Genomic DNA, 23,728 nt, shown 5'->3' with positions numbered 1-23,728 from the left:
AGCATTGTTTCTAGGTAAACCTTAGTATCCCTATTTTGCTGATAGGGAAACTGAGGCACAGAAAGGTTAAGTGACTTGCCCAAGGCCTTGCTGGAAGTCTGTGCCACAGCTGGGAAAATAACCCAGATCTCATGACTCTCAAGAGGAAATTTTACCTCAGATACTGCAGTGATGGGTGCTAGTGCTAAGTTCTAAGATAGATAAGCAGACAGACACAAAATCAGTAGGTCAGGGAGATCTCTTTTTAAAAATTAGACAATTCTTCGACCCTGCCAGATTCCATTCCTTTCTCCTTCGTCCCTAGGTCAGTCATTCTCCCTGATTGTGGGTTGTGATTCCCTCAGCTAGTTCCCCAAATATAGCCGTACAGAGCTAAGTCTTTAGTCTGGCCATATGTCTTTTACCCCTTATGACCATTTCTCCCCCTGCCTTCCCACAATATGCTGGGGGAACCAGTATATTATTTACACTAGCCCAATTGCAGTCTGCTGATCTGACCCCAAACATGGTGGGTCCAGATCCATTGTTAGTGATGGTCCGTCACAAGAATGGTTGCATCTTGGAGTCTTCATTTCACAGTGCCAGCTAAGAAGACCCCATGCTCCAAGAACCCATCCGTAGACTGTAGGAAGAGTGAAAAAGAACAGCAAACCCTTCCTCATGCCTGACCCACTACTGCTGACCATGCTGTTCCCTCAGAGCATAACCTCTGTACTGCTGGCATGGTGACATTATAACACTGTGTTGCAACAGGTGTTGTTGCGTTGCAGTGCAGCTTGGCCTCCCAACCTTTTGGGCTTTCCTATTCCCTTAGTACCATTTTCAGAGTATTTCCAGCAGGATTAGCTATCAATTCTGAGTGAGGTTTTCAAAGCAGTCTAAGCACTCGTCTACAGTGAACATGAGATGTTCAGTCCAAAGTCCGTTGGAATTATTTAACAAGCTCACCCTCTGTCTTTATGAAATGTACAAAGCTCTAGTGTCCCAAGAAGTTGCCAGCAAAAATCCTGACAACGCTCTGGATACAGAGTGACTATTGCCAAGCGCACAAGAAGGCGAGAGTTGTCAATGTCAGCCATGTTGTTGTTGTTAGTTACATCCGCTTTTTCTACCCCTGCAGGCTCTGAAGACTGTTCTAGAAACTTCACCGGCTCCAACGGCACTATTGAGTCCCCAGGATTCCCTGATAAGTATCCCCACAACTTGGACTGCACTTTCACCATCATGGCCAAGCCAAAGATGGAAATCATCCTTCAGTTTATGACCTTTGACCTAGAGCATGACCCCTTGCAGGTCGGAGAGGGAGATTGCAAGTATGATTGGCTGGACATCTGGGATGGCATTTCTCAAGGTAAGCACTGAGGTGATGTATCACCAAGGCTTTTCTCCATGTCTGGCTATTCTCCTGTTAACCAGCTGTAATGATGAGTCTGGAAAATTCCATAGAGGGCATGACTTGTCAGTATTCTGCACCAGTAACAAATGCAAAATATTGTTGACCTTTTCTCAGCTGTTAAATATGGTGATGATGCAAATCCTATCTGTCCCTAATACTGGGTTTGTCCCCATGGAGTGTCAGCGTAGACTTCATATTACTGATGAACCTACACCTTTAATTTTCTCATTTTATCATTGGATCATTTGAGTTAGAGATGAAAAAGATCTATTGATCATTGAGTCCATCTCCTGCAAGTAGAGAATGTCTGTCCCATAGAGGATGTATCAGATGTGTTATATAGTACATGCATTACAGATGCAGGTAGATGGACACACAGATGTGCACAAGAAATTCGGAGAGGTGAACAAACTGATACTACACTTGATCTACCTCTGTTCTTGTAAAAATGTAAGTGATAGAAACTAATCAACCAAAATTCCTTCATTTCATCCAGATTGGTTCTGCAGGGTTGATTATTACTCCCTATCCACTACCAATGTATTCTTGCCAAGTAGTACTGACTTGTCAGGTTAGATAAAGACTAAAGAGTCCAACCAAAAGGCTGGGCCTATTTTCTGCTCTTTCTTTTGCAGTTGGCCCTTTGATAGGCAGGTACTGTGGCACTAGGACACCTTCTGAGATCCGCTCAGCTACTGGTATTCTCTCGCTTACCTTCCATACTGATCTGGCAGTGGCTAAAGATGGCTTCTCTGCCCGCTACTACTTGGTCCAGCAGGAGATCCCGGAAAGTAAGTTGGAAATTTTTTACAGTCAGGCCTGTTTGTGGGACTCATGCAGTCGTGTGGGATTTTTATTGAATTTCTGGGAGTGTTTCCATTATTCAGTGTGTCTATGTATGCAAGCATTTGTATGAGTGAGCCAGGATGAGTGTTTTCAAGAGGTTGTTTTCCCAGACAGCCGTACAGAGAGAAATGAAACTATGTATATCTTAGCTTCTGCATGGAAACTGTAGTTACTGATTGTGACAGGTTGGACCCCCGTTCTGGGATGCCACCTTATGTCCTGGGATTTCACTGAGCCTCCTCTGCTCAATCAGCTTGCGTTCCCTCTCCCTGTTTTGTTGAATTAGGCTCTCCAACCTCTTGCAACACACACACAAGTAGGGCCACACCCCACTGCAGTCACAGACTGAAGTCAGCTCTGTGTGAAAGGATTCACCCAGCACTCATGTGCACATCCCTTTTGGGAGATAAACCCAAAATAATACTGTCTTGCGTTGTATAGAAAAATCTGCACAGTGCAAGCTCATAAAAATCTGCTCTCTTCCTCAATCTGAAGAGAGATGTGCACACTTCTTGCCCCCCCAGTTAGAAATTGCATAAACTGGGTTTTATTATAAACAAGAAATAAATTTATTAACTACCAAACGTGGATTTTAAGTGAATATAAGAGACAACAGACAGAACATAGCAGATTACTAAGCAAATGAAACCAAACACGCAAACTAAGCTAGTTTCACTAAAGAAATTGGTTACAAATAGTATTTCTTGCCCTAGATATTGTTGCAGGCAGATTACAGAAAGTCTTGAAAGGCAGCTGCACTGGTCTCCCTCTTGAGACCTCAGGTGTTATTACTCACAAGCTAGATGCCCTCCCAGCTTGGGCTCAACCCTTCTGCCCCCCAGTTCAGTTCTTTCTTCCAGGTCTTTTTTCAGTGTCTCTTTGAGTGGAGAGGCAGAGGAGAACTCATGACAATGTCACTCCCTGCCTTATATAGCTCTTGTGTAAGGCGGGAACCCTTTGTCTTCTAGTGGAAAACCACGGGCATTCCAAAAGGGGAGGAGGGGTATCCAGTAGCAGGTGACTCGGACTCATATCTCTGCATGGCTGTGGCAGCCATTGCTCGTAGGCTGTCTCCAGTGTCCACAGGAAGATTAAGTCCTTTCAGAGTCCATTGTCTCTGCTAATGGCCCATTAGCCTTGTCTGGCTTTTCCATTGTTGTACCTCAAGGGCTGGTTAGGGGTGACACCCAAAGTAACACATTTGAAATACACATACGTAGTTAATATTCCCAACTTCAGATACAGAAATGTTACAGGCAGACACATGGGATAATCACATTCAGTAAATCATAACCTTTCCAATAATATTTCACATGAGCTATCTGGCATAAAGTATATCTCAGTTATGTCATATTCATATCATAAGCATATTTTCATAAAGAATATGGAGTGAAACATCACACTCGTGAATTGCAGTTTTCATCTTAGTCCCACCTTTTCAGTAGTTCATAATGTTTTCATATTCCTTTTGTACTGAAACTCTCCATGTCTGGTCTCAATCCAAACAATTTTTGGAAAATCTGGGCAAAATTGGTGCAGCCATATTTTTGATAGAGTGGGAAAAAATACAGTTTTCCCAAAATACACTTTCCCAAATTGCCAATTGGAATTTTGCACTTGTCTAATTTAAAAATGCCTGAAGCTAGAAAAGTTCAAACTTAATCCTGTTTTTTTAGCCCTTGCTAAGGAAGGGGAAAGTATTTGGTTTGATAAAAATAAGTTCTGTTCTTTTAAAATTATGAATGTTTAAACTCAGCAAGTTAACACAAGCATGTTAGAAATTTTATTTTATTTTTCTTCATGGCATCTTTCACCTAAGACCGTGGTCAAAACCTTTCTGTACTGTGATTGCATGTTACAACAGAAAATAGTTTCAGGACACCCTTCTCAGAAGTTTCAAGCCTCTGCTACCCCCCCCCCCCCCAAAAAAACTCAAACAAGAAATAAAGAAAGGGAGGGTGGCTGTTGTCCCCAAGCTGAGAACCCATGACCTAGAGCAATTTAGAATACTGGACATGCACAGTCAGGATCTGCTGTGCTAAGGACATTTGCATTATGGCTGCCTCTGTGCAGTAGTCTTGCATTCAATATATCTCAGTTAGAAATGCCTCAGCTAGGGTTGCATGAGTTAAGGATGCCTCAGTTAAGGGCACTTCAGTTTTTCAATTTTGTCGCCTCTCCTTCCATTTCCCTCTCCCCCCCCCGTTTTTGTCCCCTTTTTATTCTCGTCTTTAAAAAACAAGGAAATTAAATGTACAAAATCAAGGGGACTAAAGTCAGAAAATGAAATATGTTAGTGTCAAATCCTGCTCTCATTCACATTGGTGTAAATTGAGACTTTAGTGGCACCACTTAGAGCATAATTTGGCCCAGTTTCTCAGCCGTGTTCAACATATGGGACGTTAGTAGAGCTAAAGCAGTTTATACCAGCTTAGGGTCTGGCCCATGTAGTACTTGCTACTGATGTTTTCTTTGTGGAATATATCTTACTGTTTCTTAGGAAACATATGTCATAAAATATATGACATGACACATGGCTGAGTTAATGTGGATTTAAAAGCCTTAAAAGTGAGGACATTCCAAAAGCTGAGTTCTAGATTTCTCAGTCTTAATGGTAGTGACCTTTTAAGCCAGTCTACCCTATGCAGCCACCTATGGATTCACACTTCCCCATAGGACAACACATACCCACACATAGACATCTTTCAAACCTGCACGCCACTCTTGATCCCTCATGTATGTTCCCATCTGTCTCTGGCATCTGTGGGGTATGGCAGAGAGTGCATTTCTTGGTGCATTCCTTTCCTGCTTTCCCAGCTTTGGCTAGAATTCACCTCTTGGATTCAAGAGGTTATAAGTTACCAAGCAGCTTCACAATCAGATGAGGGGGCTTGGCACATCCTGAAAAGAGATTGGGGGAGTCGTAAACAGGATATGGCCAGGGGAAGGGTTGTGGGTGCGCAAAGGTGGAAGAATCCTATCATAGAGGGGAAAGGATTTGGACTGAGTCCCCCATGTGTGTTAATTTACAGAGGGTCTTGCAAACCTAATGCCAATCCTGTACTTAATGTTGAATAGTTTTTTGCATTGGATGTGTGCACAGATATTTCTGTGTAAATCCAATCATCGTGACAGACATATGGGTTTGATCTAGGATGCTGGGGAGTAGTTCATAGCTTACTTCCAGTTGGGAGTGAAGGATACAGAATTTGTAAACTCGTCTGTGTATTTGTGTGTGTGCATCTGCTCCAGACTTCCAGTGCAACGTTCCTTTGGGGATGGAATCTGGCAGAATCTCCAATGAACAGATCAGTGCCTCCTCCACCTACTCGGATGGAAGATGGACCCCACAGCAGAGCCGGCTCAACAGTGATGACAACGGATGGACCCCCAACCTGGATTCCAACAAGGAGTTCCTCCAGGTTAATACAGGTCCCCGTGACAGGAAGAGGAAATCATCGAGGATGAATATTATATATTGATTTTATTAAGGCATTTGACACAGTCCCACATAGCAAACTAGGGAAATGTGGACTAAATGAAAATACCGTAAGGTGGGCACAAGTGCTTGAAGAATTGTACTCAAAGCGTAATTATCAATGGTTCGCTCTCAAATTAGGAAGATGGATTTCAGAGGGGTAACTGTGTTAGTCTGTACCAGTAAAAACAACCAGGAGTCCTTGTGGCACCTTAGAGATTAACAAATTCCTTTGGGCATAAGCTTTTGTGGTCTATAAGTGGGTTATAGCCCATGAAAACTGGGAGGATATATCTACTGGGGATGCACAAGGGTCTGTCCTGCCTTTGGCACTAGTCAGCATTTTCATTAATGACTTGGATCACGGAGTGGAGAGTACGCTTATAAAATTTTCTGGGAGGTATAGCAAGCATTTTGGAGAACAGGATTAGAATTTAAAACTACCTTGACAAATTGGAGAATCGGTCTGAAATCAACAAGGTGAAATTCAGTAAAAACAAGTGCAAAGTACTACCCTTAGGAAGGCAAAATCAAATGCACAACTACAAAATGAGGAATAACTAGATAGGCAGTGGTATTCCTTAAAAGGATCTGGGGTTAATAGTGGATCATAAATTGAATATGAGCCAACAATGTGATACAGTTGTGAAAAAGTCTAATATCTTTCTGGGATGTATTAACTGGAGTGTCATATGTAGGATATGGAAAGTAATTGTTCTTCTCCACTGCAGTATTGTGTCCAGTTTTTGGGCTCCACACTTTAAGAAAGATGTGGACAAATTAGAGAGAGTCCAGGGGAGAGCAACAAAATGATAAAAGGTTTAGAAAACCTGACCTATGAGGAAAGATTTAAAAAAATGGATTTGTTTAGTCTTCAGAAAAGAAGACTGAGAGGGGACCTGATAAGAGCCTTCAAATATGTTAAAGGCTGCTATAAAGACAATGGTGATCAACAGTTTTCCATGTGTGCAGAAGGTAGGACAAGAAGTAATCAGCTTAATCTGCAGTAAGAGAGGTTTAGGTTAGATATTAAGAAAAACTTTTTACCTCTAAGGATAGTTAAATACCGGAATAGGTTATCAAACGAGGTTGTAGAATCTCCGTTCTTGGAGGTTTTTAAAAACAGGTTAGACAAACATCTTGCTGGGATGGTCTGTGTTTACTTGGTTTTACCTGGCCCTGCTGCATCATGGCGGGGCTGGACTAGATGACCTCTCAAGGTCCCTTCCAGCCCTACATGTCTATGATTCTATGATTAATGTGCTGTGGAGATGGGGAATTGGGGCTATACTACTGGACTTAGCAACAGTTTTGTGTTGTCTGGCAGCTGCTGCAGTGTGCAGTATTGAACTGACCTCTAGATCACTTTTGTCAAAAGCATGGTCTGCTAGAGGCCCATCCAGCATTGTCCTCCGAGCAAGTGCTGAAAGGGCACCCTGGCACTGGCAGGCATTGCTGTGTGGGCCTGGTAGCCAGCACTGGCAGAGCGACGCTGAGAGAAAGCATCTCTGCTGGACGCAAAGCCAGCGTTGGCAAAGCCCCACCATTGCACTCCAAACCTTCAGCTTTCCTCCCTCTCCCGCATTGAGCTACTTGATTGTCCTGCTGTTAAACTGACCCCTGAACATAATAAGGCTTGTGGACTATTTTATTGCCTTTGTGACATGCAGAGTGTCAGCGGTGGCTGAGCTGCTGTTTAGGGAAGTCACAACCACTCTGCCTTTGTGAAAGGAACCAGCCCTGCTGCTGGCCCATTAACATTCCTGCACAAGTCCTGACTTGACCTTATGCCTCCTGAACCTCCATGGATTTTCTAGAGAGCTGAGAGAGAGAGAGAGAGACTCTCCTGCTACATAGAAGGACCATTGACTCTGCAGCCACCCTGATGGCCGAAGTCCTAACAAAATGTTGTGAATGTGCAGCTAGAATAATATTGATTGTGCTGGAGATGGAGTGAGCATTGTCAGTGTGGAGTTCAGTTCTGGATGTCAGAGCAAAGACTTTCTTTAGGCCCTTCCTTAGAAACATATTATCTCTCCACAAAGGGTTTCTGAGTGGCTATAGCACTGTGAGATGGTGTGTGCTAACTGGTTTTAAGAACTGTAGGTACTGAAATGTCATTGCCTGAAGCAGATGTCCAAGGGCTTGTCTACACTACCGCATGTGAATAGCGTAGCTAAAGTCGATGTATTTAGATCTGCTTACCGCGGTGTTTTCACTGCGGTAAGTCAACAGCTGATGCTCTCCCGTCGACTCTGTTTGAGCTCCTCGTTCTGGTGGAGTACCGGAGTCGACGGGAGAGTGCTCGGCGGTCGATTTATCGCATCTATACTAGATGCGATAGATCGACACTCGCTGGATTGATCATTGCCCGCTGATCTAGCGGGTAGTGTAGACAAGCCCTAAGTCTTCATTTGTGGCAGTGCTACCAAGTCAGGTCGCGTGATCTTTTTTAATCCACATAACTAATATAAACATTAAAAACATTGAAAACTGCTGCTCTTGCTAATTGGCCATCATGGCTTTATTTTACATGGAAAAGCTCTGTCCGGTGGCTTCTGTCCCATTTAAAAGGATGCAAGCATTCAATTTTAGTGACAATTCTGTTGTCTGGTCTGAGGGGAGACTTTGTACTTTCATTTATGGCCAAACTTCAAAGTCCTTAATCAGTTTCACCCAGTCCTCACACCAGCTAAATTCCTGCTGAGGTCAAACTCTGCTTTTTTCCCATTGAAATCAATGGGAGTTTACTTAAAGACTGAGTACAAACTGCGAAAGAGCATCAAGATTTTGCCCCTTGTGATCAATCACACATTCGTACACAGTCATTTAGCCCATTTCATACTTAAACAGAGACACTTGCAACATACTTTCCCCCTCGCTTTCCCCTGGAAGTATAAAATTGCATGAAAACTGCAGAGCATGAAACATTTTTTCTCTGTGGCATGTTCAGTTAAGTGGTCTGAAAATCAGCCCCGGAACAGTATGGCTGGGTTTCCAAACCAGTGTGACCCTTGTTGCACAGAACACTCAAGCAATGCAGTGGCAAAAGCCACAGCTGTGTCTACAGGCTCTAACAAAAGCAAATGGGATATTAGATCCTCTGCTGGTATAAATCAGCAACGCTCCAATCAAGCTGGACCAATTGGAGCCATGCTGGTTTGCACCCTCTGAGCAACTGGCCCTTAGTTTTTAAAAATGAGGGGATGATCCCGTCCATTGTGAGACTGATGGTAATCACCATTTTCTTCCTCGTCCTCCTTTCCCTTCTCTCCTCACCTCCCAATCAGGTGGACCTTCGTTTCCTGACCATGTTGACAGCCATTGCTACCCAGGGTGCCATCTCCAAAGAAACGCAGAATGGCTATTATGTCCACTCCTACAAGCTGGAGGTCAGCACCAACGGTGAGGACTGGATGATGTACCGGCATGGTAAAAACCATAAGGTAAATGCATTGTCCCTTAACAGCTGCACCCATGAGAGCCTTGCCATCGGCGGAGGAGCGGGAGGGAAAAGGCGAAAATACATTTTCCGGACTTAGGGATTTATTTTGTAAGGCCTGTTTTGCTGCCGCTGCTTGGTTGGGACTAACAGGCTGCCTGGGGAGGCCTTCCCCAGAAATGATCTTTCTCATCGATAGAGCGATCACTGTTCCTTAGAAAACCTGGCTGCTGTTGCGTCTTGCTCAGTGGAGAGAGCCTGCAGTATGTTCTTTGACTGCAAATGAAGGAGAAAATGCTTTTCACAGCCCATGTTTTGCCATACAAGATTCATTGAGCATTTATGGCTGGAGCCCCATCCCCATGCTGGGTTAACAATCACAAAACCACATGAAACTGCAATTCAGGAGTTATTGAGGCCTGAAAATGAAAGGGCACAAATCCTAAGAGGGGATCACTGTGTCCCGGAGAATAAAGCGAACAATAAATAACGAGGAGCAATTCACTTTGTCAGGCACACGGGATCTGCAGTAGCAATCACAGTTGGCAAGTGCTGCTTGTGCCTGCTGTAGCCGCAGCTCCTGGAGGTGTGTAGTGGGGTGGGGAGGTGGGTTGTGTGTAATATGATGTTTGACCCTTGGAGATCGTTGAGCCTCTGGGTGCACCATGAATGCAGAATGAAGGAACGCTTGTGTGGTGCTGTGTTATTGAGAGTGGGTAGGGGAACAACTAGCTGCACAGAGTGCGGCTGTATATAAAACAGAGGTGGCTTTAGGAAGGCGCAGCACTGTTATTCACCTGGGCTGTACTGGTGCCCTTTAATTAAAGGAACTTCTGAAATGCCCCTGAGAGCTCTGTTGTGGTTGGCACTGACGTTGGCTGCTGTGTTGGCATCCCCTAGTGGATCGTCTACATAGGCACTATACAGTGCATGGAACAGGAGCAGTTGTCGCACAAACAAGAATTTCGTCTGCACAATCTGTTCTGTTACATTAACTGCTGAGGGTTGGGCACAAAAACTGAGATGAAGGTGAAGTGATGTCGCTGTGACTTTATTTCTTCCTTTTTCTTTTTCCTGAGTGAGGCTCTCAGCCCTCCATTGGCAGAGAGTGTGAAACCCTTTGGCTCAACTTTGCAGCCATTTGTCCAAACATTTTCTTTTCTCTGTGTTCTCGTGGTTTCACCTACCCACAAGTGTCTTTCAGTGTGTGTCTCAGGTTCAAACTAACTGTCTAAGGTGCTTATTTGATCCCCATTACCATTGTATTTGAGCACCTCACACTGATGTATTTATCCCCAGAGCATCCCTGGTGAGGTATGGGGGGAGATGGAAGGGAAATTGAGGCAGAGAGAGGCTAAGTGACTTGCCCAGGTCACACAGAAAGTTGGTAGCAGAGCAGGGAAATGAATGTAGGGCTCCTGTGTCCTATGATAATGCCCTAACCATTGACCGACCCTTCCTCTCAAAGCTCACTACAAATCAGCTAGCACTCCTTGGATTCACACTGAAAGCATTAAACTCCACATTTCCTGAAGACTGTCCTGACCCAAACTCCCAGATCGAAACACTTTTGGGCAGATTGGATCTGGAGCTGCACATGATGGCTAGGGCCCATCTCTTAAATGTCACATCGTTCTAGTACAATATTATCCAGCATCTGTGACTACCTCCCAGCTGGGCCCAGGTTGTCTCAGAAGGCTCCTAGGCCTTAGCAGACCTCTTAATAAACTTTGGCTGAGTTTCCAAACTGGAACAAAACATACAATTAGGGGAGTTTGAAGTTTCAGTGGAACCATTTTTGCACAGCATACAGAGAATGGGCAAAACTATGATTAGAAAGATGTGCTCTGAAAAATCAAGTTGGTCAGGCTGGTGTTTCAATTGCCATTTGCAGGAAATTTGCAAGTCAGGGTCAGTTTCAGTGTGAAGCAGATTTCGATAGTGATTTTTGTCACCTCTGACTTTATCCTTCCCTTCCTTGGAACTCAGCTGGTGTCAATCAGGGCAGCTGGATTGACTTCAATGGAGCTAAGTTCTACACCAGCTGGAGATGGAATCTGCAAAGCGTGAGACCCTTCAGCCCAGATCCTCAGCTGGAGTCAGTGCAGTTCGCAGCAGTCAGTGGAGCTGTGCTCATTAACACCAGCTGAGGATCTGGCCCCTTTGTATGTAGAAAGACCAGCTCAGCTACACAACCACTTCGAGCCCATTCTCTGCCTTAGTTTTTAAATATAAATCTCTCCCTCTTTACTCTTTTATGCTCATTTCTGTCTCTCTCCCTTGTGCTGGACTCAATTTAGCAGACACCTCCTGAGGCTGGTGGAGAAGTAATTGCTTTTTGGTGACCTGCCTAGCCTGAAATCAGGGTGACTGGTTTGTTCCCCTCTCCTTTACATATTCAGTCTCCAGCAGCTGAGCAGCAGCAGGATGAGTGCGGAACTTCTGATTTGACTGTACATCCCTGAGCCCTGTAGCACAGCTCGGTGCACGGAGCACCAGCGAGCTGGCTGTCCTTCCCGTTTAATGTTAATCACTGCTGTTCTTTCATCAGGAAACCTCCCAGATGTCTGTATTTAATGTGCAGATTCCACACTCTTCCTGGTGCATCAGTGCAGCTCTCCACACGGTTCAAAGTGAAATAGTTGAGTAAACCATGCCAAACAGATTTGTCAAGTCTGCCGCAGTTTGATTCGATGCCACGAGGAGTGGGGAGGGGCAGGGGACTTGGTATTCCTGTGTATACACGTAGAGATAGAACAGCCCATCTCTCTCTTGCCTGTGTAAGGTGGGCAGGGAGCCAACCTTAACTGGCGCTACCCACAAGTCAGCTAATATCTACATCTTCCTCTGAGAGAGAGATACAAAAAAGGAGGAGTGAGCCTAGGAGGAGTGGATGGCAGATAATGTTCTCTCCAAAAAGTGGAGGGCAGGTATGACCTCCCCTCCAGTGCTTACAGTGCCAAGGAAGAGGAAAGGGTGGGCAGATGTGGTGTTTACTGCAGAATTTGAAGGCTAGACTTCAATTCCCTGGCTGCTGTCAGCGTTGATACAGTGTACCAAAGGCAAGAGAACAGGAAAAGGAGAATAAATTGGAGGAAAACAAGATTAATGAGAGCTCAAGGCAGTGAGGGACGACTGTTGTTGTCTTGCCGAGTGCTAATATATTGGGGGAGAGGGAAGGGAGCGTAGCCAAATTGCAGACATGCTGCCTGAATGAGATCAAGACTAATCAGAGTCTTTCTGTTTCTGCTCCTGTCCACCAACCTGCCTCCTCAGCCCAGCTGCTCCCAGTGAACAGGTGAGGGAGGCTGTGCTGTGCAAAGGAAAGCGATTACAGCTTAGTCTGGGGCATTGCAGGCATGCTTCTCTCCAGATTTAGCCTAGAAAATTGTACACACAGGCAATACGTCCGCAGTCATCCACATGAATGTGGAACAGACATGCCTGTTATACATTAGTCCATTACTCTCTGTCTCTCGTACACACACGCATGTGTATGAGACGTGGGCCCAAAGTGCAAAATATGGATGCAAATTTCCAACGCTCCCAAATACGTGGTTTATCTCTGTAACAGAGAGAAGGGGCAGAATTGGGGGCTTCCTCTCTGCCATGCGCACACACACTGTTTATAATTACACCACAGAGCAGAGAATCAGTGGACCCAATGGGCCATATTTCTGAGTGCAATATAGTGTCCATTTATATCAGTCCCTTATCAGGCATTTTTTTAAGATGTAACAAAAAGTACTTGAACTCTCACTTTGGACATCTGTGTTCAATGATCTGGGTGGCTTCTCTGTCTAGAGAGCTGCAGGGAAGATCTAGCCCTCAGCCTACACTCTGCTCTGCACTAAGGTACCTGTCTCCCAAATCCCACTGTTTGTGCAGACGAAACAAGGATCACTTCAGATTTGTCCATATTTGGAAAATTAGGACCTAGAATTCACCCCTGGAGCTGTGCCTTTGGAGAACTACAGGTCCCAGCTCTCCTATGCTTATGGGTCTCGATTCGTCCTTTGTAGCATACCAGTAGCTCCCATTGCCCTTGGGTTCCAGCTGACTCCCCGATCCAGGATTTGTCTCGGTATATAGGATCCTATATTATATCTTTAATGAGAATAACTTTTGATCCAGTAAAGGGCACACTCAGATGCAGAGATTCCGCCCCAGTGATGGTTCTCTGCCCAGTGTACACAGGGCCCAGTCTTGCATGCATTCCTCAGGCAATGCTCTGATGGCAGGCAATGGGAGTGAAGTGTAGAGGTTGAGGTGCACTGCTTTCTGTCTGGCTACAGGAACATTTCTTTCCCCCCGCCCCCCACTCCACTGTTCCTGGATTTAATAAATGCAAAACTATCCATCTCCTCTTCTTCAGGATCCTCACGCCACCAAGCTGCCGTGCTCCTCATTTCAAGTCCTCCCTATCTGGCAAGAAAAATAATCTCCCTGACTTTTCTCCTTCATGCTTCTCTGTCTCAAATCCTGAAACCCTAATCCTGTTAACGTGCTCTGTTCCAGGCCTCTGTCTCCATGGGGTAACCTAATCCTGCCGTAAATCTAGTCGGTGCAGAGAGAGAGAGACGCAGCTGGGGGAGGAGCGGCTGCTATCCCCGCCCCCACCCTAGAAAACACAAAACCTCTCTCTGGAATGTCCCAAGAAATTGCATGATGACAAAAACAGCACTAAAAATAAATAAGGAAAGAGACTGTCCCTAGCCATAAACTGTTTTTTGGATTTAATGGTGCTTTTCTCACTCTTGCTTCACTTCTGACTTGGCAGCTGGCAGGATTCCCACACCCGCTGGAACTAATGCAGCTTAAAAAAAATCCCCTAGCCAACAAGGGGAAGTTTTAAGGTGAAGAGTGTCCTGAGTCTGATTTACAAGTGGAGGCAGGAGGTGGAAAACCCACCCTGGCATCCTCCAGCCCCGGCTTCCTCCCCCTTCCCTGTTTTCTGCAGCAAATTAATTAAGCGAGTCAGCTCTCATTGGTTATCAATTTAATTTTACATGTAGACCTGTCCGCTGGACTAAAACGGAAGTAAAAATAGAAATGTAAGGAGGGGACAGGCAGGCCTTTGATGCTGCAGTGAAAGTGTGTTGCCTTGGTCGCTGCTTAGAAGACGCTTTTAATTTGTTAATGGTTTTTACATTTGTCTTCCAACTCTGCCACCCTTGTGTGTGTATTTTCATCTATCACAGCCAGATCCTTGGATTGTGTAAATCATTGCAGATCCATATAAGGCAATGGATCTACCTTGATTTACACCAGTTATGGATCTGGCGCGTCGTAAGTGTGGAGTGGCTTGCAATGTACAAAGGATAGGGAGACAATGTGATGTTCTCATTGTGTAACGAAACATCTGTGCTTCCTTGGAGCTCTGGGCTTCACAAGTTCTCCTGCTGGTTCTTCCTGTGCTATGAAAGTTAACTCTGGGCATGATTCAAAGCCTACTGAAATCAATGGGAATCTTCCCCTGGATCTCAAGGGGCTTTGGACCAGACTTTTAGTTAAAACAAATTCAATCAACAATAGATTTCTCACCAACAGGTCAGCATCCAGCAGCTCAAAAGAAGGAAGGGGGCCAAGATTTCCAGAAGTTATCAGGGATAGTGGGTCTGATTTTCTGAAAATGCTGAGCACCCACCCTCTGAAAATTTGGCCCCTTAAAGGTGTCCCATGCTGGACACCCAAACAACCCAAATCAGTCATTGCTTTTCAAAATGTAGGCTGTGTGCGGGTCTGAGGCTGATCTTGTCACTGCCAATGATAGGAAAATTAGAGATAAATGTGTAGCAACGCAGCCAGCTTCAAAAGGAGTTGAGTGTTTAGGGGACTGGCAAAAAACATTTACTGGAGTAATGCAAAGTAAGTAATCTTGGAGCAAGTAGCCAATGTTAAGGGATCTGATCAGGGCAAGGATCTGGACTTATTGTGGAAAAAACACTAAAACTGTCAGCCCAGAGCAGAGGTTCAGTAATAAAGGCGCAGCAGATGCTAGGGTCAGGTCTACACTACAGAGACTAGAGCAGCATAGCTCTGGTGGGGTCGCTGTGCTGGCATAACCCCTTAACACAGACTCCGCCTACACCGAGAGAAGGGATTTTTCCATCACTGTAGGGACACCACCTCCCTAAGCAATGAGAGCGAGGTTAACCAAGCTGCCTCTACACCCGGGGGTAGGTCACCCCTGGGTGCCATAGCTATGTCAACCTCAGTGTTAAGTGTAGACCAGGCCTCGGTCCTATAGTGTGTAAGAGGTGGTATTGTTACTCATTAAAGCACTTAAAAGACATACCACAAATGCTGCCTCCTGTCTGCTCCATTTAGTATTAATCTCTGCGCAGTACAAAGGGAGGATGCAGCAAAGGCAACAAAGATGCCAGCTGGTTTTAAAAAACAAATTGAGGTCACTTCGGGCCTGCGCTTCTTTACCAGCCGCTCCTATTGATGGGAATTGCATATAACTCATAAACAAGGCCTGGATTCAGCACGTTTCTTACATGCATGCCTAACTTGAAGCTCATGCTGAAGTGCTTTCCTGAATCGGGTTCTATCTGGGGAAGGAACATGTTCCTAAGTTCTAAAGCAAAATGTAAGGTCAAAGGATTCGTTTCATTAGAAACAGGAGAGGATTTCAGGCAACCTAAGAGATGTTTTCAGCATTACAAAAGAGACTGATAAAGTTGTAAGGCCCAATACTGGAATTTATTTCATGGGTGTAAATCCAGAGTCACTCTGCTGAAGTCAGTGGCACCCTGTACCTAAGTAAATTCAGAATTAGGCCCATGTTTTTCATACTGCAAAGGGAGTTCAAAAATTAGGTGACATAAACTAGTAAACAAGCCAGAATTGGAGTAATCAGCAAGTGGGCCAGAGTGGGGGTAATCCTCAAATGGAATAAATTATCAGGAAAGGTGCCTGAAACGAGGAGGATAAATACGTCTAAAAGAGAGACGTAGATGTGTTTGGAGAAGGAAGGGATTGATGCACAGCACGAAAAAGCAGGAAACTGGGATTATATTAAACCAAATAAAAGGTGGTTACATTAGAGCCGGATAAACATTTCCTGTTCTCCTGTTTTATGTTCTTAGGTGATTTGCTGCACATCAGCTTTTCAGGTGGCATAAAGCTGGAGCCTTTGGTTTAGGGTGGAAATATATCCTCTTACTCAGAGTGTGGGCCTTCTTTCTTTCTTTCTCACACACACATGCTCACTCACAGCAGCCACCATTTGTCCAGCCCTCCTGCTGGAAAAAGGGTATTTGGTGACTGCTGAGCAAGGAAAGGATGGGAAGAGGGGGTAGGACAGGGATAAAATAGGATATTAAAATCCCATAAACCATGCTATGTTGCTAAACAGTACCAGCATGATCTGTAGTCTCTGGATTAGCATTTGTGTTGAAGTTCGTTATCTACTCCAAATCCCAATTATCAGACAGATTTGCAGGCAGAGCCTTGCACAGCCCCCATCTCCTCACCACCCCATAACTAATGCCGTAACTTCCCAGAGGCAGGATCCCAGCAGGTTGCCTGGAGAGCAGAGTTCAGGTTGCAGCGCTGTGAACAATGTCAGCAGCCGTCACGAGTTTGATGCTGAATTACTCTCTCCCAGCTGTAACAATCTCCATGCCCCAATGTGTTGGATTCCAGGAGAGCTGCATTAATGTGTCCTGTCTGCAGGCTTTTAAAAAAAATATGTCAGTGAGAGCCTTGCTCCTGTTCAAGGCAACGGGCCAGGTTACAGCCTCACTTGCTTTTCTCCAAATTGCAGGAATCTATGGTTGAATTATTTAACACTTGCCTCTGACAGAGTTGAGCCAGTGCCAAGCATTTTCTTTCTCATCCCTCCTGTTTTACTCTCAGATAAACTTCATGGAAGCTCTTGTGCTGAGCAAAGCATATGCAGGGTCGGAGAGAGCATAAAGCCTAGCCAATGTTGCAGTGTCTATGCCGTTCCTGGCTTGCAACAGATGATGCGCTAACCCTGAAAGCCTGGCATGCTCAGAAAGGAGAGCATCCACCTTCTCTCTGGAAGTAATGACTTCAGCGCCCCAGGGTGGGCAGTTGTACAGCACAGAGAACCAGTTTAAAACTACACTCAAGTTGGATGTTTCCTTTTTCACTTGTTCCACCCGATGGCACTGAAAACTAAGACAGAGCTATGAGTATACTGTATAATGGAAGAGCGAGTGAGAAAAAACGCCACATGGTAGTTATTGATTATGGCCATCTGGTAAGACAGCAGTTTGTTTGTACCACTCTGGATCACAGAGTGCCCCTGAAAGCTTTCTTTTACGTGAGTGGCACGGGTGGTCATTGATTATAAAGAGAAAGCCACAGCGTGGTCCTGAATAATGATGCTTTGAACTTGCACACTGATGTTCTCTGTAGATCTCTGTACACGTCACAAAGATGGGAAAGGGCTATTGTCCCCACTTTATAAATGAGGAAACTCAGGCACAGAAAAGTTATGGTTGAAATTGGCCTTGTGTTTTATTTATTCAGGTTTTTAGGGCCAAACATCCACTGTTCCAGATGAAGCCAATGGAAAAGGAGGCCCAACTGGACACCCAAAATCAGAGGCCATTTCTGGCCTAAGCGACTTCCCCAAAGTCACAGAGTGAATCAACGACAGTGCACCCTGCCCACTCCAGCTCCCTGTGCACTGCTCCTCAATGCTTCCTGCTGCTTGGGCACTAGCCCGTCCTAGAAAGCCCTTGCCTGCCCTTTTGCTTTGGGCGATTATTTTGCTTAGCCAAGGACATCCTGATATTTTCTCCCCATTGCAGGTATTTCAAGCTAACACCGATGCCACTGAAGTGGTCCTGAACAAGATCCACGCTCCAGTGCTGACTCGGTTTGTCCGGATCCGTCCCCAAGTCTGGCACAATGGGATTGCTCTCAGACTTGAGCTCTATGGCTGCCGCATCACAGGTTAGGAGATTTCTAGTTTTTTTCCCTTCTTCCTCCTCCCTCCTGTTCCTCTTGCCTGTGTGAGACTGTCCTATGTAAAGCAGAGAAACGACATTAATTCTTCAATCCTCCTTAGGGTCAGGTCAGACACACACACCCCGCCCCTCATTCTGCCTGTCTTAGCCTCCTCAGAAGCTGGCAGTGCAGAAGTCGTGACCTTGCAGAGGGAGGACACACCCAGGCTTTTTGACAGGACATACCTTTTGTAAAGGAAGCTGTGACCATACGATCAGCAGCCAGGACTCTGCTATGAAAGAGATGTTTTTAACAGACTCAAAGTAGATGTGGGTGAGAAGCCAGCAACTGGAGGCAGGGGATGATCTGCACAGAGTTTCCAAAAGCGAGGATGTTCTGAACATCCATTGAGAGGTTCCTGCAGCCTCTGAGGGCTGCAATAAAGGGAATTACAGCTGGTGTAAGTGTTTTGACATTTCAGTATCTAGCAGTTAAGCGCAATGGGACGTTGCCCTGTTAGCATAACGCTGACACACTTCAATATGTTATTGTATGGTTTCCCTCTCTCCCCTGCTCCTTTTTTCTCCGTGCAGATTCGCCCTGCTCCAATATGCTGGGGATGCTTTCTGGCCTTATCTCAGACTCCCAGATCTCTGCCTCCTCAATCAGAGGGTACGACTGGTCCCCTAGCATGGCACGGCTGGTCAGCAGCCGCTCTGGATGGTTCCCACGAATCCCCCAAGCCCAACCAGGGGAAGAGTGGCTGCAGGTGGACCTGGGAGTCCCTAAGAATGTGAAAGGAGTGGTTATCCAAGGGGCCCGAGGAGGAGACAGCATCACCGTGGTAGAGGCTCGATCCTTTGTGAAGAAATTTAGAGTGGCCTACAGCATGAATGGAAAGGACTGGGAGTATATACAGGACACCAAAACCATGCAACCCAAGGTAAGACCTGTCTATCAAAATAAGACCTTTGAGGACAATAATACTGGGTTGGATAGCTCCACATCCAGCCTTTGCCCCACTCACTGTCCCTACTTGCCTGTCTTTCTTCACAGTGGGATCGGTTCGTTCTCAGAGAGCACAGCATGTAGGGACTGTGGTGGTGTGGGGATTGGGCCATCAGCCCCAGCTTTCATGACATTATCCCCATATCATTGCACTCCATACCTGCCCTGCCTGGGGGAGATCTGATTCGCTTCATCTCCTGCACCAGCCACTGAGAATGGAGAGCTCTTACTGGAGCTTCCATCCAGTGCCTGGTAGGAGCAGGCAGAGCTGCTGGTACATCAGGAGGAACCTTCCCCTCCAGGAGGTGTGACCATCATCCAGGCGATCCTCCCAGCTCCTACAAGTAGGAGGATGAAGGAATCCATTTGACAGCGTGTGTTGTCCCTGCAGAGAGGCTAAATACACCTTTTAAAGGAAGGTGCCTTCTAGGTGTTACTTACCTCCAAGACAAGAAGGTGATGTAGGACACATGACGTTCTCCACCTTTTCTATACCACAAACCTCTTTTTGCCTATGGGGGGAATCCTGGAACCGCCCTTTCCCATCTAGGTGGACCTCCCACTGCCCCCATATGTAGCACTGCTCTAAGGAATTAAGTCATTGGATTCTAGTGATCTTCTTTGTGCATGTGTGTTTGTGAATGTTTCTCCTCCTGGAGGCTTGAAAGAGTTGAACTTTTTGCAATATTGTAACAATCTCAATCCTACAAATGAGTTTTGTGGGACTAGCTGCGACAATAAACTTAAATTTGTTCCCAACACACAGGCAACCGAAAGGGGAGTTGTCTGCCATGCTTGGTCGGTAGCCACTGTTTAGACACTGCAGAAAAATGAGAATTCAAATGATCCCAGACAATAGCCAGGGACAAAATGTGATGTCATTTATGCTGAAAGCCAGTGGAGTAACGCCAACCTTGCACCAGTGTAGCTTGGATGGGAATCTGGCATGGGCGATATAAAGTTTGGGCCAAGGCATGTGGTATGGTTTCATTAGAAACAGACTGTGGTTCTCTTGAGACTGAGTTGGGGACAGCATATGTTCACTCACAGAGCTACAAATTGGAAATAAGACCCAAAGTAGTACAGCCAAAACTGTCTGTTTCAGGTAACACAGGATATTGCCAGATCTGTGCTATCTAGGCTGAACCTGAGCTGCCTTCTAATGCAAGTTTGTTTTAGCCTCTTGTTTTCCTGCACTTCCTTCCCCATTTTCATACTTTGTCCCTTATCTGTCGTACATGCATGGACTGTAGGATAGCCCCAAATCTGGAAATCCTCCTCATGCTTCCGTAGCTTACTGCTGCAGATACCTCATTGTATCTACTGTGCTTCAAGTTCTTTTGCTTTATGACAATGGAGACTGATTTTGGACTGTGGATCACAGGGTTCAAATGAACATGAACTAGTAATTGGTTTGCCAGAATGCTTCATGTTCCAGGTTTGTTGGTGGATAATATACAGGATGCATAGATTAGCGTCTCTCTCTTTGCAGCTTTTTGAAGGTAACATGCATTATGACATCCCTGAAGTCCGAAGGTTTGACCCTGTTCCTGCACAGTACATCCGGGTTCACCCAGAACGCTGGTCCCCAGCAGGGATTGGGATGCGTTTGGAGGTGTTGGGCTGCGATTGGACAGGTATGAACCTTGCTTTCATTTCTATACCTGGTCAGTAGGACAAGGTGATATGTCTTGAAATAATAAAGTAGGTGAGATATAGTTATTTCTCTCTCCCTACATTCCCACAGGAGGTGGTGTTCTAATTCTGCAACCTCAGCAGAGGTAAACCTGAGCTGTGAAGCTACAATTTAGAGCATGATCCAAATCCAAACTTTTCCATACTAAAATGTAGTCAGATTTGGTGCCTCGCTTGAGACCAGATCTCACTGCAAAGTTTGGTCCCAGATTCAAGCTTTACCACAGTTCTGCAGGATTCAGATGTGGCATTTGGGCGCAGGCCCAGCTCTGATTCTTGTTTACTATCTAAAGGGTGATCATTTCCCATTTTTAATGTTACTAATTATACTACACACGTGTTTAGAGGCCTTAACCAAGATCAAGGCCTTGTCCTAATCATTGTACAAGCATGTAGAAAGAAACAGTCTCTCTCCTGAAGAGACATGATAAAGGGTAGGAAGGGGAACCAGAGACACAGCAAGGTGCAGAAGTGACTTTACAAGGTCACAGAGCAGGTTATTGCCAGAGGCCTTGATTTCCAGCCCAGCGTCTTGTGTGCTAGGTCTCTACTAAGGAATTTTTTCTCTGCCTTGGAGTACCACAGAAATCCTGATGCTGGTGCATCTTGAGACAGTTCTAGAACTTCTAGGACAGAAGTGGGCAAACTACGGCCTGCGGGCTACATCCGGCCCACGGGACCGTCCTGCCTGGCCCCTAAGCTCCCGGCCGGGGAGGCTATCCCTGGCCCCTCCCCTGTTGCCTCACCTCGCTGCGCCACCAGTGCTCTGGCCTGCCGATCCTGCCGAGCAGTGTGGGCGGCGTGGCTGGCTCCAACTGGGCGGTGAGGCTGCGAGCTCCTGCTGCTCTGAGCAGCATGGTAAGGGGGCGGGAGGGAGGGAGGGATGGATAAGGGGCAGGGGGTTCCTGGGGGAAGTCAGTGGACAGAGAACAGAGGTGGTTGGATAGGGGGTGGGGTTCCAGGGGATGGTTAGGGACAGGGTTCCCAGGAGGGGGCAGTCAAGGAACAAGGAGCAGAGGGGGTTGGATGGGTTGGTGGTTCTGAGGGGGGCAGTCCGGGGGCAGGAAGTGGGAGGAGACGGATAGGGGGCAGGGGCCAGACTGTTTGGGGAGGCACAGCCTTCCCTTCCCAGCCCTCCATACAGATTTGCAATGCCAATGTGACCCTCGGGCCAAAAAGTTTGGCTACCCTCTGTTCTAGGACCAGGGAACCAAAAATTTGTTCACTTCATTTTCATAACTGGAGCAGCTGCTCTTGCCTTGAATACAGAGGTATGACCCATGAAAACTACAGAACAGATTCACAGAGGTCATTGGGAGTTTTGCCCATTTACACCAGAACTAAATTTAGTCCTCTGAGTCGCAGTGTGAAATGGTCCATCTTGGTCTATATTTGAAAATAACAAAAAAAAAAAAAAAAAGTCAAATTCAGCTTAATGCTGTCCCTTTGGGCTAGAGGAATATTTCTGTGTTTTTCGGGTTTTTCTAAATAATACAATGATCTGTTTAAATCTGGATCTGGTCTCCAGATGTCAATGATAAAGAGGTCTGATTTCCATGTAAAACAACATCTGTATAAGGCATTTTCTTGTAAGAATTCCTGCTCCAAGAAGCTTAAATGACGGATAGCTCACTGCTAGCCTTTCACTGGGTTTTTACTACTGCTTTCTTCTATGATGTATACAAAATATGTTACAATCATTTACCAGCAAATTATAAAACAAAACAAAAAATAGTAAGGGTGAATTCTTGCCTCCATAGAAATCAATGGCAAAAGGTCCCACTGAGTTCAGCGGGGCCAGGACCTCACCCTAAATTATAACTTTAAATCAAGACTGGATATCTTTCTAAAAAATAAGTTATAGGGCAAACTGAAATTCCAGGCTTGATGCGGACACCTCATGCTGAAGTTTTATGGTCTGTGATATGTAGATATGCAGTGGTCAAACCACATGGTCATACTGGTCCCTTCTGGGCTTAAGAACTATGAAATTTTGAAAACATTGATTTGTAGCCTGGGGCAGGTTTTCAGCAGAGCAACCTCCCTTTTGGCAGGTGTAAATTGCGCCCTCAGTTGAATTGTGGAGGCAGATCTGAGTACTTTTGTCTTTGCCTGTTATGTAGTTAGTAAGGTGACCAGATGTCCTGAATTTATAGGGACAGTCCCAATATTCAGGGCTTTGTTTTATATAGGCTCCTATTACTCCCCACTCCTTGTCCTGATTTTTCACACTTGCAGTCTGGTCACCCTAGTAGTTAGGCATCCACAAACTCAGACGTGCTCTGGCGATTCATTTTGTGTGTGCAGATTTTTTAGGTGTAACCCCCAGGTCAGCATGTGTTGCGTGTCACCCTCTGTTCCTGATCCACAGTGGATGTGAGTCTGTGACAGCATCCAGCTAGAGCCTGGCTCTTTGAGGCAAGCTGTAGAGATTCTTGCTTTAACTAGGGAGATCCCTGCTCCAATCTCTGGTGTTTTTGCCAAGATAGCAGACTCAGTCAGTCACAATTTACACCCAGAAAAGAGAGAACAGGCCTTAGACTAGTTGAAGATGTACTCATTCTGGACCAGATTTTCTCCTCTGACCCATCACTCATGTGTTGCTCTGGCAGTGCCAAGGGAACAGGAACTGGTGCTATCCCCCTTGAGACCTCCCCTAGCATGGAGGAGTCAACAACGGGTGAAGAGTCAGCAGAGCAAGCTCCTATGCCTCCTCTCTGCAGCTTTCTCCTATCCCCAGATGACAGACAGTCCCTTGGGGACCATTGCCAGCTGGTGTAGCTTAGAGCAGCCCCCAGGCTACTCTAACCTGTGCTAAGCCAGGCAGAGAATTGACTCCATGATGTCTCTCCCGCCTGCCCCCACAGCTCACTCTGTTGCAGCAAAGAATCCAGGCCATACTCTACAGTGCAGCTGCCTCAATTCTTTCTGC

At 45.7% G+C, this 23,728-nt stretch overlaps 1 protein-coding gene across 8 annotated transcripts in view; it reads left to right on the top strand.

The window, feature by feature from the left end:
- NRP2 (neuropilin 2) overlaps window positions 1–23,728 on the top strand; it is a 130,750-nt gene that overhangs the window by 47,584 nt on the left and 59,438 nt on the right. For all 8 annotated transcript variants that reach the window (XM_075069985.1, XM_075069984.1, XM_032779224.2 and 5 more), the window contains exons 4-10: window positions 1,121–1,351; window positions 2,032–2,187; window positions 5,495–5,664; window positions 9,011–9,166; window positions 17,955–18,099; window positions 18,687–19,036; window positions 20,594–20,738. In XM_075069985.1, the coding sequence (XP_074926086.1) occupies window positions 1,121–1,351; window positions 2,032–2,187; window positions 5,495–5,664; window positions 9,011–9,166; window positions 17,955–18,099; window positions 18,687–19,036; window positions 20,594–20,738 (1,353 nt within the window). The remainder of the gene's footprint in view (window positions 1–1,120; window positions 1,352–2,031; window positions 2,188–5,494; window positions 5,665–9,010; window positions 9,167–17,954; window positions 18,100–18,686; window positions 19,037–20,593; window positions 20,739–23,728) is intronic.

Source organism: Chelonoidis abingdonii, chromosome 10 (assembly GCF_003597395.2).
Source record: "Chelonoidis abingdonii isolate Lonesome George chromosome 10, CheloAbing_2.0, whole genome shotgun sequence".
NCBI classification, from domain to species: domain Eukaryota; kingdom Metazoa; phylum Chordata; order Testudines; family Testudinidae; genus Chelonoidis; species Chelonoidis abingdonii.
The sequence above is the reverse complement of the archived record's forward strand: the minus strand, read 5'-3'. Positions and strand labels throughout refer to the sequence as shown.